Source organism: Capra hircus (genome assembly GCF_001704415.2).
Source record: "Capra hircus breed San Clemente chromosome X unlocalized genomic scaffold, ASM170441v1, whole genome shotgun sequence".
NCBI classification, from domain to species: domain Eukaryota; kingdom Metazoa; phylum Chordata; class Mammalia; order Artiodactyla; family Bovidae; genus Capra; species Capra hircus.
Window position 1 is genome coordinate 45,205,915 of NW_017189517.1, and position 19,463 is coordinate 45,225,377.

The 19,463-nt window shown below is 38.7% G+C and overlaps 1 protein-coding gene across 1 annotated transcript in view; it reads right to left on the reverse strand.

Annotated features, from left to right (window-relative positions):
- Positions 1–19,463, reverse strand: part of DIAPH2 (diaphanous related formin 2) — a gene marked incomplete in the record, with an annotated part of 842,722 nt that overhangs the window by 60,505 nt on the left and 762,754 nt on the right. Inside the window, 1 exon segment of the mRNA XM_018044114.1 lies at positions 16,220–16,384. Within this exon segment, the coding sequence (XP_017899603.1) occupies positions 16,220–16,384 (165 nt within the window).

Consider the following 19,463-nt stretch of genomic DNA (forward strand, 5'->3'; position numbering starts at 1 on the left):
TGAAAAAAAATAAAATAACTTCAGCTAAACCATCATACTGAGTAATACCACTAATTTGAACACAGAATTTTTAAGACCTTGAAGAATAATACACTTTGAAGATATTACTTGCCCCTTGCCAGGGGGGAAGTTTGATGAGGGCATTATGCAAAACAAAAAGAGAAGGAAGATTATACTGGTTTATTTACAGGTGACTCCCAATAGTCAATGATGAATAGCACGGCACCAATGATCAGGTATTCTGAAAAAGGCATCATGAAATGAGCTAATTAATATTTTAAATCACAACTAAAGGAATAACCAGTAGCACTATACACTAAATGCTGACGATCATACACATAGAGGCATAAGCTGCTGGGAATTATTACAAGTAAATAAAAATTTTAGAACTTAAATCTTCACAAGATTTTATTTTAAGAAAATATATTCACAATCCATATACATATGTACATGCAAAGAAATGTCTGGAAGAATGTATGGTAAGCTATTAATATTAGTTATCTCTGGGTAGTAGGATTTTAGTTGATTCTTTTTTTCTTTTTTGACTATGGTTTCCAATTTTATGCATGGCAAAACCAATACAATATTGTAAAGTAATTAGCCTCCAATAAAAAAAAATTAAAAAAAAACATATTAAAAAAAGAAAAAACCGACAAAGAATTAATTTCCAAAATATACAAGCAGCTCATGCAGCTCAATACCAAAAAAAAAAAAAAAAAAAGACCCAATCAAAAATGGGCCAAAGAACTAAACAGACATTTCTCCTGTTTAGAAGAAATGTCTTCTTCAGATGGCTAACAAACACATGAAAAAGATGCTCAACATCACTTACTATCAGAGAAATGCAAATCAAAACCACAGTGAGGTACCATCTCACACCGGTCAGAATGGCTGCCATCAAAAAGTGCAGAAACAATAAATGCTGGAGAGGGTGTGGGAAAAAGGGAAGACTCTTACACTGTTGGTGGGAATGCAAACTAGTACAGCCACTATGGAGAACAGTGTGGAGATTCCTTAAAAAACTGGAAACAGAACTGCCTTATGACCCAGCAATCCCACTGCTGGGCGTACACACCTAAGAAACCAGAACTGAAAGAGTTCACTGCAACACTGTTTACAATAGCTAAGACATGAAGCAACCCAGATGTCCATCAACAGATGAATGGATAAGAAAATTGTGGTACATATACACAGTGGAATATTACTCAGCTATAAAAAATAACACATTTGAGTCAGTTTTAGTAAGGTGGATGAAACTGGAGCCTATTATACAGAGTGAAGTAAGTCAGAAAGAAAAGCACCAGTACAGTATATTAATGCATATATGTGGAATTTAAAAAGATGGTAACGGCGACCCTATATGAAAGACATCAAAAGAGAACAGATATAAAGAACAGACTTTTGGACTCTGGGAGAAGGTGAGGGTGGATGATTTGAGAGCATAACACTGAAACATGTGCATTACCATATGTGAAATAGATGACCAGTGCAAGTTTGATGCATGAAGCAGAGCACTCAAAGCTGGTGCACTGGGACAACCCAGAGGGCTGGGATGGGGAGGGAGGTGGGAGGGGGTTCAGGATGTTGGGACCCATGTACACCTTTGGCTAATTCATGTCAATGCATGGCAAAAACCACCACAATATTGTAATTAGCCTCCAATTAAAATAAATAAGTGAATTTAAAAAATAAAAAAAGAAGATAAAAAGGCACTTCCCATAGTTGTGGTTGAGATGTTGATGCTCATAGCTAAATTAGTTTACAACTCAACTGCATTAAATCCCCTAATTATTCATTTATTACCATGTATACTATTTAAAGAGGACAAATACCCTAAGGACAATTGCTTTATTTTTGTTTTTAATATACACTAATTCCTTGAAACTGATGATCAAGTATATTGATATATTTATTCAGTAAAGAGCTTAGTTTTATGTTAGATAGCCAATATATTTTGGAAATTTTTTCCAAGAATATTCAGAAGTCATGTACCTGTAACACTCTATGATTTATTATCCTCATTGCACAATTATCTGATGTAAGGAATAGCATGTTGGTTTACCATATTTATATAAAATAAGTAAAAACATCATTTTATTACAAAAAAAGAAAAATATATTCATAATCTAAATACATATGTACATGCAAAGAAATGTCTGGAAGAAGGTATGGCAAGCTATTAATATTAGTTATCTCTGGGTAGTGGATTTCAGTTGATTCTTTTTTCTTTTTTGACTATGGTTTCCAATTTTCCTAAAATTTACATGCACAATTTAAAAATTTGATAAGTTATATGAAGCAGAACATCTTTCAGTGATTAGTAATAAAAACAATAATACACATCCCTTGGCAGTGGCAATAATGGAGAGGACCTAAAGGCCCTGGGAAAAACAAAAACAAAAAACAATACTTTTCACTGATCAATAATTGAACTTACTGTTGTATACTAAATTGATATGACAATCAGATACATTATTAATTCATCTAGTACAAATTTTGCTTCTTAATTTGAGTCATCTTGCAATGTTTTCCACATGAAAATTAAAAACAAAACAAAACCAAACTTTAACAGATAACCCTAAGGTCAGGCTTCTCAATCTTGGTAAGGATTATTTCTTTCTGTGGGGGACCTTAACGTACATTGTATGATGTTTAGTGGCCTTCTAGGCTTCACCCATTAGATGCTAGGAGCACTTCCTCCCTGTTTGTGACAAGCAAAAGTGTCTCTAGACCTTGCCAAATGTCTCCTGGGAAGCAAGATCATCCCCGAATAAGACCTACTACTCCAAATTAACCCCAGACAAGTCAGTCTTTAAGGAATTGATTTTGCCCTAGATAAATTGGCTCAATTGACCTATTGCTCAAGAGAGCTGTCAGTCATAAGAAGTAATTGAAGCTTGGTTACTCCTTGTCCAAGCATATGATGGAATAACCTTTAGATCATAATAACTGCCTGAAAGCTGCTTCTCTGTAAATGAAACAGCTATCTTTCCACTTTGAACTCATCATAGAAAACTAAGAAATATACATGTTGATCACTAAACATTAACATCAAATCAGTTGGGGAAGAATAAAAACGGAAGGACTTCTTTAAATGTGCAAGGCTGCGATACAAGCCACTTCTTTGAAGGCTTCCTTACATCAGACAAAACAAATGTCTCTCTCCTCTCCTCTCACAAGCCCTTCGTATGTATGTATCATTTTATTATTAGAATTTGTTGCTTCAATGCTCTTTCTCACTAGAATGTGAGATTTAGATGACCAAATTTTTGATTTTCTTTATCATTGGTCATCTGGTTCATTCATTGCTGAAATAATTCATTGAATCAATGAATTTTATATATATATATGTGTGTGTGTGTGTGTGTATGTGTGTGTGAATGTGTGTATACATATACACACACACACACACACATACATACATACATACATACATACATACACTTAGTGATTAGCACTACTCTTGGCCCATGGTAGGCTGATCACAGAGTAATCACAGAAGTGCTGGTCACAGAGGATTTGGAGATAAACACATTACAGGGTAAAATGTGCTAGGATGGAGGTATGAAAGTGCCCAGAAGGGATGTCTAGACCAAAGCTGGGGCAGTAGGGAGGGTTTCTTAGATGAAGTGACTTAAACACTTTGTAAAGGAATTGGCGAGGAAGTGCGGGGAGAAGGGGGAGTGGACATATAGGGAAGAGGAGCTCCATAGGTATGGGTCCACGGGGAGTCCTCTCTTGGGCTGCCTGTAGTGCAGGGCCGCTTTTCTGATGAACAAATAAGGATGAAGCAGAATGAAGAAAACCAGCAGGCTGAAAGGGTGGCACCAGCAGCATTTTAGCCTCTGGCATCCCCCTGCTTAGGTTTTAACAGGCAGGCTTTGATAATAATCAATAGCTTTGGCCAGTCTCAGGCCCACCAGGAAGGTCAGCTCACATACCTTCTAGCTTATCTTATAACTTCCCTACTAGTGAATCCTAGTAGGATCCTGTGAGACTCCTGGGCCTTTTTGCATTCTCCTTTTCTTGTTTGAAGGGAATAAATTACAGCCTCCAGGACCTTCTCCAAAAGGCAGGTTACAACAGCTGCTAATCAGGGAAGGGAGGGGACACAGAGACACAGGAGGAACAGCCAGGAAACAATAGTTCAGCCTTGGGGCAGGGTCCTGGCTCCACCTCAAGGGATTTGTTTTCCAGTTGCTCAGTCCTGTTCTACTCTTTGTCACCCCATGGACTGCAGCACACCAGGCTTCTCTGTTCTTCACCATCTCTCGGGAAGGGGAAAAGTTAAAATTTTACATAACTTTCTTCATGGGGTCGCAAAGAGTCAGACACGACTGAGTGACTGAACTGAACTGAACTGAACTTCTCCTTCTGCCTCTGTAACGCAGTTTGCCCCTTGCAAAGTCTAGATCACGTAGGTCACATAGTCTCAGAAAGTGGGGACTTGCAATACTAGGAACTGGAGTTTATCTCACTCACCCTTCTCCTGCTCTTTGCAATTGCCCAGCCCCTGCAAACCTGCTTAATCACGCCTGTCCAGGTTAGGCATCCCCCTCCCCATCATGACCACTACTCACGCACGTGCAAAACCCTTAGTTTAAACCAGCCTAATAACAGCTAGTGTTGCCCATTACAGTCTGTCTATAAAAACTCTGTAATGCTTTTGTTCAGGGCTCAGAGCTTGGAGTGTAAACTCCACTGGGCCTGCTGGCATATAAACCTGAGTACTCCAACTCTCCGAGTCTGGTGCTTGGTTTCTCGAGTACTGGCTTCTGCAACACCAGAGACTGCTTAAACTCATAGTCATTGAGTTGGTGATGCCATCCAACCATCTCATCCTCTGTCGTTCCCTTCTCCTCCTGCCCTCAATCTTTCCCAGCATTAGGGTCTTTTGGAATGACTCAGCTCTTCCCATCAGGTGGCCAAAGTATTGGCGCTTCAGCATCAGTCTTTCAATGAATATTCAGGATTGATTACTTTAGGATTGATTGGTTTGATCTCCATGCAGTCCAAGGAACTCTCAAGTATTCTCCAACAACACCGGTCAAAAGCATCAATAATTTAAGGCTCAGCCTGCTTAATGGTCCAACTCTCACATCCACACGACTAATGGAAAAACCATAGCTTTAATTAGACGGACCTTTGTTAGAAAAGCAATATCTCTGCTTTTTAATATGCTGTCTAGATTTCTCACAGCTTTCCTTCCAAGGAGTAAGCATCTTTTAATTTCATAGCTACTGTCACCCTCTGCAGTGATTTTGGAGCCCCCAAAACAGTCTCTCACTGTTTCCATTGTTTCCCCATCTACATGTCATGAAGTGATGGGATGTGATGCTACGATGTTAGTTTTCTGAATGTTGAGTTTTAAGCCAGCTTTTGCACTCTCCTCTTTCAGTTTCATCAACAGGCTCTTTTTTAGTTTCTCTTTGCTTTTTGCCATAAGGGTGGCGTCATCTGCACATCTGAGGTTTTTGATATTTCTCCCAGCTATCTTGATTCCAGCTTGTGCTTTATTCAGCCCAGCATTTCACATGATGCATATAAGTTAAATAAGCAGGGTGACAATATACAGGCTTGACAGACTCCTTTCCCAATTTGGAAACAGTCCATTCTTCCATGTCTAGTTCTACTGTTGCTTCTTGACCTGCATATAAGTTTCTCAGGAGATAGCTAAAGTGATCTTGTATTCCCATCTCTTTAATTTAAATTTATTTATTTTAATTGGAGGCTAATTACTTTACAATATTGTATTGGTTTTGCCATACATCAACATGAATCCACAACGGGTGTACACATGTTCCCCATCCTGAACCCCCCCTTTCTCTACCCTTCCCGTACCATCTCTCTGGGTCATCCCAGTGCACCAGCCCCAAGCATCCTGTATCCTGCATTGAACCTGGACTGGCGATTCGTTTCTTATATGATATTATACATGTTTCAATGCCATTCTCCCAAATCATCCTGCCCTCTCCCTCTCCCACAGAGTCCAAAAGACTGTTCTATACATCTGTGTCTCTTTTGCTGTCTCGCATACAGGGTTATCATTACCATCTTTCTAAGATCCATATATATGTGTTAGTATACAGTAATGGTGCTTTTCTTTCTGGCTTACTTCACCCTGTATAATAGGCTCCAGTTTCATCTCTTTAAGAATTTTCTACAGTTTGTTGTGATCCACACAAAGATTTTAGTGTAGTCAATGAAGCAGAAGTAGATGTTTCTCTGGAAATTTCTTGCTTCTTTGATGATCCAACAGATGTTGGTAATTTGATCTCTGGTTCCTCTGCGTTTTCTAAAATCAGCTTGAATATGTGGAAAGTTCTCGGTTCATATACTGTTGAAGAGTACCTTGGAGAATTTTGAGCATTACTTTGCTACTGTATGAAATGAGTGAAATTGTGTGGTAGTTTGAACATTCTTTGGCATTGCCTTTCTTTGGGATTCTAATGAAAACTGACCTTTTCCAGTCCTCTGGCCACTGCTGACTTTTCCAAATTTGCTGGCATGTTGAGTGCAGCACTTTAACAGCATCATCTTTTAGGATTTGAAATAGCTCAACTGCAATTTCATCACTTCCACTAGCTTTGTTCGTAGAGATGCTTCCTAAGACCCACTTGACTTTTCAGTCTAGGATGTCTGGCTCTAGGTGAGTGATCACACCCTCTATTGGTTATCTGGGTCATGAAGATCTTTTTTGTATTGTTCTTCTGTGTATTCTTGCCACCTCTTCTTAATCAGACTGGTTCCAAATAGGAAAAGGAGTACATCAAGGCTGTATATTGTCACCCTGCTTATTTAACTTATATGCAGCGTATATCATGAGAAACGCTGGGGTGGAGGAAGCACAAGCTGGAAACAAGATTGCTGGGAGAAATATCAATAACCTCAGATATGCAGATGACACCAGCCTTATGGCCGAAAGCGAAGAAGAACTATGGAGCCTCTTGATGAAAGTGAAAGAGGAGAGTGAAAAAGTTGGCTTAAAGCTCAACATTCAGAAAATGAAGATCATGTCATCTGGTCCCATCACTTCATGGCAAATAGATGGGGAAACAATGGAAACAGTGGCTGACTTTATTTTTCTGGGCTCCAAAATCACTGCAGATGGTGATTGCAGCCATGAAATTAAAAGATGCTTACTCCTTGGAAGAAAAATTGTGACCAACCTAGACAGCATATTAAAAAGCAGAGACATTACTTGGTCAACAAAGGTCCATCTAGTCAAGGCTATGGTTTTTCCAGTGGTCATGTATGGATGTGAGAGTTGGACTATAAAGAAAGCTGAGCTCAGAAGAATTGATGCTTTTGAACTGTGGTGTTGGAGAAGACTCTTGAGAGTCCCTTGGACTGCCAGGAGATCCAACCAGTCCATCCTAAAGGAGATCAGTCCTGGGTGTTCCCTGGAAGGACTGATGTTGAAGCTGAAACTCCAATCCTTTGGCCACCTAACGTGAAGAGCTGACTCATTGGAAAAGACCCTGATGCTGGGAAAGATTGAGGGCAGGAGGAGAAGGGGACGACAGAAGATAAGATGGTTGGATGGCATCACCGACTCAATGGACATGGGTTTGGGTGGACTCCAGGAGCTGGTGATGGACAGGGAGGCCTGGTGTGCTGTGGTTCATGGGGTTGCAAAGCGTTGGACACAACTGAGAGACTGAACTGAACTGAACTGAACTTCTTAATCTTCTGCTTCTGTTAGGCCCATAACGTTTCTGTCCTTTATTGTGCCCATCTTTGCATGAAATGTTCCCTTGGTATCTCTAATTTTCTTGAAGAGATCTCTAGTCTTTCCCATTCTATTGTTCTTTATTTCTTTGCATTGATCACTTAGGAAGGCTTTCTCGTCTCTCCTTGCTATTCTTCGGAACTTAGTGTTCAGATGGGTATATCTTTCTTTTCCTTCTTGCCTTTTGCTTCTCTTCTTTTCTCAGTTATTTGAAAGACCGCCTCAGACAACCATTTTGCCTTTTTGCATTTCTTTTTCTTGGGGATGGTTTTGATCACCACCTCCTGTACAATATTACGAACCTCTGTCAATAGTTCTGCAGGCATTCTATCAGATCGAATCCCTTGAATCTATTTATTATTTCTACAGTATAATTGTAAGGGATTGAAGTCATACCTTTATGGCTTAGTTGTTTTCCCTATTTTCTTCAATTTAAGCCTGAATTTTGCAATAAGGGGTTCATGATCCGAGCCACAGTCAGCTCTCTATCTTGTTTTTGTTGACTGTATAGAGCTTCTCCATCTTGGGCCAGAAAAAATATAATCAATCTGATTTCAGTATTGACCATCTGGTGGTGTCCATTTCAAGGGATACATCTAACAACATCTTTGAGATCTTCTGCAGACTAAAACTCCCCAAAAATGGAAGATGAACTACTTGATGGAGCATTCCTCATTCCAGAGAGAAGCTCATAGTTTGATAACCTGAAGAAACACAGCTCATCAGCAGACCATCAACTCCATCCTTGAACCATTGTTATAAAACACCTCACCCAATCCTCCTGGGTTGGGACACATGGTTTGATGGGGCCTGAGGCCACTGTGTCCCTCTTTGCCTGGTAAATCAATAAAGCTATTCTCTCCTACTTCACCCAAAACTCTGTTTCCAAGATTTGATCTGGCACCAGTGCACAGAAGTTGAATTTCAGCATAATTTCCTGGTGGTTGGAAATAAATTTAATAACTTATTTACGGGGAACACTTCCTCGAAAAATTCTAAATGAGGTGTTATTGCTAGAACTAAAGATAATGTATTTTGTTTCCTGGTTCTATTTATTACTAGACTTTAATGACAAAAGTAGGTATTGAACTGATTTTGTTAACATTTTCAGTGTTAGCTACCACATTCTCTTAGATTTCTAAAGGGTAATAGACAGCTTGCCATCAACAATTCTGAAAACTTAGAGAAATATTTTTAGAAACACTTATGATATCATAAAGAGTAGGGAATGGCAAGCCACTCCAGTATTCTTGCCTGGAAAATTCCATGGGCAGAGGGGGCTGGCAGGGTGCAGTCCATGGGGCCACAAAGAATTGGACATGATTGAGTGACTGAGCACACATACATGGCATCTTAAAATTTTATAATATTAACCTAAAATGTGTACACATTTTAAAACCATTTATACCAATAGGCATCTTTCTCTTGCTGGGGAATATGAGTTTTCTTTATCCATGTATGCCTTTATTACATCTTCCATTAGTTCCTTATAACACAATATTTACCTTTTCTCTACAAGGAACAATAATATCAGAAAAATAGAGCATCTACTTCTGGCCCAAAGTAAACAGTCAAACAGTATACAAGTTGATAGGCAACACTGTTTTCTAAAGAAGAATTCAATGATGTCTGTATAACAGTAAAATCTGTTCTCTGGCATAGCTGGGGAATGAGATATTCTGGTCAAATATTTTGCTTAATAATGTTACCATATATTTTACATGGATTGCATATTTTCAAAGAGTTGAAATAGCTCAAAATAAACCTAAGGCTATGTAGCCAGAGTGGTTCCAGCTGAGCTCAAAGGGAATTATCTGGGTGTGTGTGATTAAATAGAGGGAGCTGGTGGGACCTTAGGGCTCTATCTGCATGAAAGGATTTATACTGGTACTTTCTTTATCCCTTACTTCTAGGAAAAGGAAGATTCCTTCCTAGTTGCTTAATGAAAGGGAGGAAGGATGGCAATGGAGGGGTTTATAGTCTTAGGATCCCCTTTAGGTCTCTAGAACATGAAAAAAAAATAATTTTCCAAGGAGAAAGGAATTAGAAGAAAAAAGAAAGAAACTTTTTAAGAAGGGTCCTCGGAAGCATAGCTTTGTCTGCACTGAGCATAAGCCCACAGTCTAGTACTGCAAGGATTGGAAAAATTGGAACATTGGTAAACTTGGAACGTCAGGAGACTGCAACCTTGGTCGCGATGTGGGCGTTATCATTGAGGCCAACCCAAGCAGCTTTGCCAGCAAAAGTATTCAGCAGAGGGGCGTGGGAGGTGTAGGACAGAAGGGCACGGCCTTGTTCAGCGCTATGTTCTTATCACCTGGAATAGTAGACACTCAAATACATGTGGGCAAGTATCAAGTAGTGACGACAGATGACATGTTTCTGAGCCCAAATGAAATGACTCTATATGTACTTGTGGGAGTGGAGACTTTGCAGAGCGCTTGAGTCCTGCCAATGGGGGTAAAGAAGAAATAATTGGGGATATTTGGATCACTGTTACTATGGTAAACATATGACTTCATAGGTGATGAGACACTTTGCTTCAAATAAAACTATACTATTCAAGAGGCACAGAAACATCTTTGCTGTTGCTCAAGGGCATCTTCATAATGTTATGAAAGTGAAAGTGTTACTCAGTCAGTTGTGTCCAGCTCTTGTGACTCCATGGACTGCAGCGCTCCAGGCTCCTTTGACCATGGGATTCTCCATGCAAGAATACTGGAAGGGGTTGTCATTTCCTTCTCCAGGGGATCTTCCCAACCCAGGGACTGAATCCAAATCTCCTGCTTGGCAGGCAGATTCTTTACCATCTGAGCCACCAGGGAAGCTCTTATAATAATAATTACCATTTTATTGGCAAAGTAAAGATGCATCAATTTATGAAGCATCTAATAGATTTTGGATAATGGAACTCTACATAATAGATTTTATATTACTGATGAAGACTCTTCTTTGTTAAAGAACATATTTGGTTTCTTACATAAGTCCACCATTTTTACAATATTGTGCTAAATTTTCCTTTAAATGTCAAGTGCTTTGTGAATTGAAGGCTTAAAAATATGTCAAAATAACTTAGTCTTCTTGGATCAGGAATTATATGCACAATCCTTTATGCAAAAATTCATCCTCATTTCTTTAGAGGCAAATTGCCTTTAATGAATGAATAAAATGTTCTATATATCATCAATTTAGTTGTTTGAGTCTAAGTAAATGCAGATATTCACCTTGGTTTCCAGTTATAGTTCAGATTCAGATATGACTGAGGCTTTATAAAGAGGAAAATGGCTTGAGGAAAATGAGAGCTTCTCAAAATTAACTAATCTCCATAAGCCAAAATGGCTACAAGGAGCTCTCAAATAAGGTTACACTTTAAAAGAACAATTAGTTTCAGATAGAAGAAAGAACATCCCTGAGAATTAAGAGTGACTTTGATTGTCCGAACTCCTTATGCTGCACTAGCTGCTGCTGCTAAGTGGCTTCAGTCGTGTCCGACTCTGTGCGACCCCATAGATGGCAGCCCACCAGGCTCCCCCGTCCCTGGGATTCTCCAGGCAAGAACACTGGAGTGGGTTGCCATTTCCTTCTCCAACGCATAAATGTGAAAAGTGAAAGTGAAGTTGTTCAGTCGTGTCCGACTCTTCACGACCCCATGGACTGCAGCCCACCAGGCTTCTCCATTCATGGGATTTTCCAGGCAAGAGTACTGGACTGGGGTGCCATTAACTACAGAAGCCATTAACCCAGGATGATGATCATACATTTGCCTCTGAGCCTTCATTTAGTTTTGATGCTGTGCTCCCCAAATTTCTCTCTGTTCTAAGAGGTTTAGGTCCCCTTAGGCACTTTCTGTTGTTCCGTTCTGCTGCTTTCATACTGTCCATACTTGACTTTTCCCAGTCTGGGAGGAGAGTTCAAGTTCGGTGGTTATGGCTGATTCAGCCAAACTTAGGATGGTCTGGGTTTAAGGTAATCTTCACTCTTTTGAAACCCACTTTCATTTTCAACATTTTGATCTTATCCTGAGGACATAAGTCATTAAAGAATCTTGAGTCAGGAAAGTAACATTATCTTGTTTGTTTGGTTTTTTAAGCTTTACTCTGACTATAATGTGGGGAATGGATTAGAAGTTAGAAATGGTAAGAGATGGAGGCAGAGAGACCAGTCAGATCATCATTGTACTAGACCAGCTGAGAGATGGTACGGGGCCAGAACTAAAGTAGAGTCAGCGGGTTTGAAGAGAAATGTATGAAGACCAAAGATTTAGGAGGTAGAAGCAACAAGAGACTTCCCAGGTGGCAGAGTGGTAAAGAGTATTTCTGCCAATACAGGAGACACAAGTTCAATTCCTGGGTAGGGAAGATCACCCGGAATAGGAAATGGCAACCCACTCTAGCATTCTTCCCTGGAAAATTCCATGGACAGAGGACCCTGGCAGGTTACAGTTCATGGGTGTGCAAAGAATTGGACACGACTGAGCAACTGAACATGAGAAGCAAAAGGACTGAACAATGGCATGAAACTCTGATTTATAGATATCACTTAACCTCCAAACACTTGGCCATTTTAATGGCCATCTAAGAGGTGTTGAAAAATGGTTAAAGTCTTGATTTTTCAAAAAAATTGTTTAATTGTCAGATGAACAGTAGCAAATACTTCTTTTGTTGAGGATAAATCTGCTAGCATTCTTAACAGTAATAGTAACATTTTCTTAAGTTAGGTGAATGAATCTAATAATCTTATAAAGCTCTGTTCCTCTATTTCTAGTAGATGAGGATGCTCACACAATAAATATTTACTGAGTGCCTGAGTAACAGATTGTTCTTTAAAAAACAAAGCAAAACAAAAACACAGAAGCAGCAGGAAACTGACAGAATTAAAAGAGAAAAGAAATATTTTCTATAATTTATTTGGAGCTATGAAAGTTATTGAAGTATAATACTTGCCTCAAACATTTCCCAACAGCTGAAATTAATTTTTATGCCTAAGCAAGATACTGCATGGTGGTGAAACATATAAGGTTCACTGATTTTGAATATTCTATTCAAAATATCTCGCAAGAAAAAAGACTGCGCAGTCAGCGTCTGAACTAGTAGAAGGACTGAAGCATAAAGGAGACTAAGCAAGAGATGTTGCAATATTGCAGAAACATGGAATTCAGTTTTCTTCTACAAAATATTCAACTTAATTTTAGGTGTTATTAATTAACCTTGCCTGTATTAATAAGTAGTTTTCAAAACTTTCCTGCTCTCAGAGAAGCTAGCTAGAAAGAGAGTCTTAATTCTGAACTTAGAAATGTTTCCAATTACATATATTCTTATGTCAATATATAGGACATGCAACTGAACATCTAGAATATCCTTATTAGTTGAGTAATATATAATAGGAATGCTACCAATAATTTATAGAGCAACATCTCATAGATATTATCCAATTGTGCTTTCATTCATTTGAATGTCATTATTTTGAAAAAGGTCTTAGTCCATAACGTCCAACCCTTTATGTTTATTTCCATTTGTACCATCCTTTAGAAGCTATCTCTTTCAGGAAGACTTTTTTTTTGGTCTCTGCATTTTGTTTATGCTATACATGCCAAATAGATCTCCCAAGATGAAACTCTGAGCTCATTTGAAAGTAATTTTTGGTAGCACATGAATCAGAACTCTTATTTTCTTGTCAGTACTACTGGTATTTTATTGTTTCCATCTATAGTCCAATATGCTTTTAAGTGCCAAGAACCCTAAGGCCAAACACACAAAGCACTAAGAAAATGGGAACTTTCGGCGATGGCAACTTTGGCCTCTCTTTCAGGGCTATTCCCTCCCCTGGGAGAGTAAAATCTCTTCAAGTGCTCTATGAAGCAGGGCCATGATGAGCACAGATGATTGACTGAAGTTGGTGATGTTGATTCAGGAGTCTTCGGCTTATAGGTCAGGTGTGAAACCCTTAAACCTGCTTGTCAAAGTCAGCTTGGCAAAGTCCTGTGGATTTTTCCAGACTGCCTAAATGTCACTTTCTCTTTGACGGCTTCTCTGGGCAGCTCTGGCAGGGTTAGGCAGCTCCTCTTTTGTATTATTATAGCACCCTGATATATTCCTATAGCAGCACTTATCAAACTATATCACATTTGTCCATCTCCCTCCACTCATGGACAGAGAGAAACCATTCTCTTCCTTTCATCTCTGGACTAGAGCATTACCAAAATCAAGCTGGCTCTCAACAAGTAATAATTGAATGGATGGGCAAAGAATGACTAGTAATTCTCTCCATCTTCACAGAATAGGTTATGAAGTGTTCTCACATCATGGTGAGGAAGACATGGAAGGAATTATCACCCATATTTTTATAAATGAGGAAACCCCAGAGATGTTATATGACTAATCCATCCTCAAAACAGCTAAAAAGTTGCATCCCTACTTTTCATTCCAGGAAGTTGACAAGGATTTGTAAATAGAAGTAGTAGTATTCAGTAGGACAGATGGCAATGGCTGACAAAAGATACCGTGTCGGAGCAGTCACCTGTTATGAAAGCTCCCAAACTCTTAGCAGGTTCTCAAGAAGGTAACTTCCATGCACACAAAACCGGACTTCAGGTATTTACAACAAGAATGATTTGTGACAAATAAATCATTTCCCTGTATTCAAACTATACCCACAGTGAAGCCAGGAGACAAAGAGACATAACCTGTTTATGTATGTAATACAAATGTCTCTCTCTCAAAGTCCCACCATGAATCATAGACTCTAAAAAGAAAGAAGTTCTTAGAGATCAGTAGTGTAATTCTGTCATTTCCTAACTAGCAAACTAGCTAGAAAGATAAATGACTTAACCTAACCACATAGCTTATTTGTGAGAGCACCAGGACATACAATTAGTTCTTCTTATCATTAATATCCTTAGCTTCTGAAAATTATGATTGAGAGATAATATAACTATAGCTCTTAGGAAGTCTTCTAAGCAACTGGATAATAAGACTAAACACAGGCTGTCACAGAAGAACTGTCCTTAAATAAATGTTGCAACATAAGAGAAGAACAGCAAATTTTACTCTGTGTCCATGTATTGGGGAGGTGAGGGGCACATAATATGACAAGCAGTGTTGTAGGATCCCATTCATATTAAAGCAAAATCCTTTTTCATAGGGATTGACAATGTTAATTACATTTGTTTCTCTTTATTCACCCATAGACATTGATGCTATGCAAACAATTATTTGATTTCTTTTTTCCATGTGTCAATTGAAGTGTGTTTACTAGTTCCCAGTCCTTTTAACAGATTTTTTATTCTTTTCAAAAATAATTCAAGTAGTTATAACCTGAGTGTGTTCCTATGTTCATGTCGTATTTACAACTTCAAAGTTTTGAAAAAAATAACTCTAACAATAGAACACATTTTACTACTAAAAAATAAAACATGCATGCCTATTAAGTGGCAAAGAACAAAGGCCAAACTAAGCTAATATTCTCCATAAAAAAATAAGACAAATGATCATATTTATGAAAGTTTTTCATTTAGCTTCTATTACCAAAGCTGGGGTGTACTCTGGGTCACATGTCCTAAATCAGCAGATGAAAGCAAATGTTTTCTACAAGAATGTTTGTAGCGTATAGACTACAATGACACCAAAATCAAATTATTTAATGGGGCCAACACCATCAATTAAAAGAGAGAGCCTTATTTAGCAAATAATTGCTTTGAGGATAGAAACATACCTCAAACTTCAATGAATTAGTTTGTTGACAGATCTTCCTGCTGGGCATAATTGCTAGAATTCCTTCTTTAATAAATGGACTCGTTCAATACAACTATTGTGCACCTCTTTATGTTATGATCATAAAGATCACAGAGACTGTGCTTTACGATGCCTTCACTGAAGGTAAAGAAGTATTTCCACAGCATTTATACAACAAAGTTTTTGCTTTCCTCTAGCATCATAACTGGCACCCTGATGATCTACCTCCAATTAATGCTAATATTTACCATTTCCCCCAAGAGTTACATTTTGAAGAAGGAGAGCCCACATTCTTGAAGAAACTTTAGGTATTCCAGGCGATTTATATCATCCAATTTAGAATCAATTTCTCATCTAGACTATGAAAGAAACGAGTTCATCAATCACAGCATTTTAATACATTGAGTAAAAAAGGATTTTAGATGTTAATTTTTAAGCTAGGTCAAATTATAATATTATGCTATTTAAAGAATCAGGGTCATTTGAGTATCAACTCATTCATTTTATATAAAATTCCAGCAGGAAAATTCCCATGTGTGCCTAAAGTTGAAGATAATTCATTTAGGTTCCCATTATACGGTAAGCCAGCCAACAATTTTTATCCATGTCACAGGGATAAAATATCTGTCAATTCCTGTTAAAGGGCTCTAACATGAAATCAATGTTGTCATAGGTACATAAAATAAAATTCTTATGGAAGAAACCACTTAAAAACCAAAGCAACAAGCCTTGCAAGACTTTAAGATATATTACTCACCAGGAACAAAGTTCGAAAGTTGTTGAGATCACCAAAGAATTCTTCTATGCTCACAGTCTTAGAGTCAAAAATAAAGTATTCTCCAAGATTCTCATAGAGCTTTACCATGTTGTTGTGCATGGTGAATAGTTTTTCATACTGGTCTCTGGCACTCTTCGCAAAGCTGTAGCTTTCTGTTAAGGAACATGATCCACATAGTACCTTAAAGGCAGTCATTAGATGTTAAGATTGAATTATACCATCATTTCTGTAAATAGTTCTGCATTACTTTGCTAAGATTACCAGGACAAAACACCATAGACTGAGTAACTTAACAGAAATGCATTTTCTCACTGTTTCTTCAATATTGGAGAGCAATCCAATATTAAGCTGTCAGTGAATCTGTTCTCTTCTGTGAATTCTCTCCTTGGCTTGCAGATGACGGCCTTCTTTCTGTGTCCTTACCTGGTGGTCCCTCTGTCCTTGCTGTATGTGTCCTAATCTCTTCTCAACAGGACGCTAGTTATATTGTATTAGGGCCCACCCTAAGGACCTCATTTTAACTAACTTACCTCTCTAAATGTCCTATTTCCAAATACAGTCACATTTGGAAGTTTTGAGGGTAAGGGCTTCAACATATGAATTTGGAGTGGGTGGGGCACAATTCAGCCCATAACAACTTGCTGGAGTCATTACATCGTTTAGCGTGCTTTGAAAATCTACAAATGAGGCAGAACTATTTAAGGCATAACCACGAACATGTTTGCTAAGTGAAAGCACAGAAGTACAAACATCAGAAAACTGCCTCGTATCTTTTTATGAACTAGATAAGGTAAAAGGAAATAGCAACAAAAACTTAGGGGGAAAGTATGTATTTTCTGTGTTAAATAAATACACATTCTCTATAGGTAAAGAGGTTTCAGTGAATTCTGTATATAGGTCATGTATCTGTATGTGTGCGTATATACATATACATATATCCCATATGAGGAGGGGGAAGGAAAGGGAGAGAAAGATGGGAGGAGAGGAAGAACTATGCAGAGAAAGGGAGAAGAAGGGAGGGGAGAGAGATTCTATTGTATTTCTAGAACCTTAATCACCCAAATGACTTTTGAGAACCCAAAATGCTGCTTGTTGAGCCTGAGCCCAGGGCCCTGAGGATTGTAATTCTAATGTTCCCAGATGCTGCTGCAACTGCCAGAAGTGTATAACCCAGTAGGACCATACGAGACCTTCCCAAGACAGACCCCTTACCCCATTCTCTGCTTTAGATCCTCTCTGAAGCACCTAGATAATAGTATCTGTTGCCCATTTCCTAAGTTGCTTTACAAATGCTAAAATCCCCACCAAATGGAAGATATTTAACTACTTGATGACCTTGTGCACTTAGCCCCCAGGTCTACTGGCGTCTAAGGATTGGTGACATTAACCCTTGTGATACCACCCTGTTACTTCACCATTAACCAACCAAGAGAACAGTACATGAGCTGATCACATACCCTGAGACACCGCCCCCAAAAAATCAAGCTTTAGGAATGCTTTGCTAAAAAACCCTTCAGGGAGTTTGAGGGTATTAAGCACAAGCCACCCAGACCCTTTCTCCTTGCCTGGCGCCTATAATACTAATAACTGCTACGTGTCCTTCACCATAACCTGGTGTCAGTAGATTGGCTTTACTGCGTGCAGGCCAGTGGACCCAAATTTGGTTCAGTAATACCAGGACTACACTTACAGCAGTATATTTCAGAAGAGTATTGGTTTTAAAATTAATTACATCACTGCTTTAAAACTTTTTATCATAAAAGTCATAACAACAACCACTACTACCAAAGCATAAAAGGAACCAGATATGTAAATGGGTAAATCATCGAAAAAGCAAGAGAGTTCCAGAAAAACATCTATGCCAAAGCTTTGACTGTGTGGATCAAAACAAACTGTGGAAAATTCTGGAAGAGATGGGAATACCAGCCCACCTGACCTGCCTCTTGAGAAACCTATATGCAGGTCAGGAAGCAACAGTTAGAACTGGACATGGAACAACAGACTGGTTCCAAACAGGAAAAGAAGTACGTCAAGGCTGTATATTGTCACCCTGCTTATTTAACTTATATGCAGAGTACATCATGAGAAACGCTGGACTGGAGAAAGCACAGCTGCAATCAAGACTGCCGGGAGAAATATCAATAACCTCAGATATGCAGATGACACCACCCTTATGGCAGAAAGTGAAGAGGAGCTAAAAAGCCTCTTGATGAAAGTGAAAGAGGAGAGTGAAAAAGTTGGCNCCAAGCATCTGTATCAAACCTGGACTGGCGATTTGTTTCTTATATTATATTATACATGTTTCCATGCCATTCCCCCAATTCATCCCACCTTCTCTCTCTCCCACAGAGTCCAAAAGACTGTTCTATGCATCTGTGTCTCTTTTGCTGTCTTGCATATAGGTCATTGTTACCATCTTTCTAAATTCCATATATATGCATTAGTATACTGTATTGGCGTTTTTCCTTCTGGCTTACTTCACTCTGTATAATAGGCCCCCGTCTCATCCACCTCATTAGAACGGATTCAAATGTATTCTTTTTCATGGCTGAGTAATACTCCACTGTGTATATGTACCACAGCTTTCTTATCCATTCGTCTGCTGATGGACATCTAGGTTACTTCCATGTCCTGGCTATTATAAACAGTGCTGTGATGAACAGTGGGGTAGACATGTCTCTTTCAATTCTGGTTTCCTTGGTGTGTATGCCCAGCAGTGGGATTGCTGGGTCATATGGCAGTTCTATTTCCAGTTTTTTAAGGAATCTCCACACTGTTCTCCATAGTGGCTGTACTAGTTTGCACTCCCACCAACAGTGTAAGAGGGCTCCCTTTTCTCCACATCCTCTGAAGCATTTATTGCTTGTAGACATTTGATTAGCAGCCATTCTGACTGGCATGAAATGGTACCTCATTGTGGTTTTGATTTGCATTTCTCTGATAATGAGTGATGTTGAGCATCTTTTCATGTCTTTGTTAGCCATCTGTATGTCTTCTTTGGAGAAATATCTGTTTAGTTCTTTGGCCCATTTTTTGATTGGGTCATTTGTTTTTCTGGAATTCAGCTGTAGGGGTTGCTTGTATATTTTTGAGATTAGTTGTTTGTCAGTTGGTTCAATTGCTATTATTTTCTCCCATTCTGAAGGCTGTCTTTTCACCTTGCTTATAGTTTCCTTTGTTGTACAGAAGCTTTTAATTTTAATTAGGTCCCATTTGTTTATTT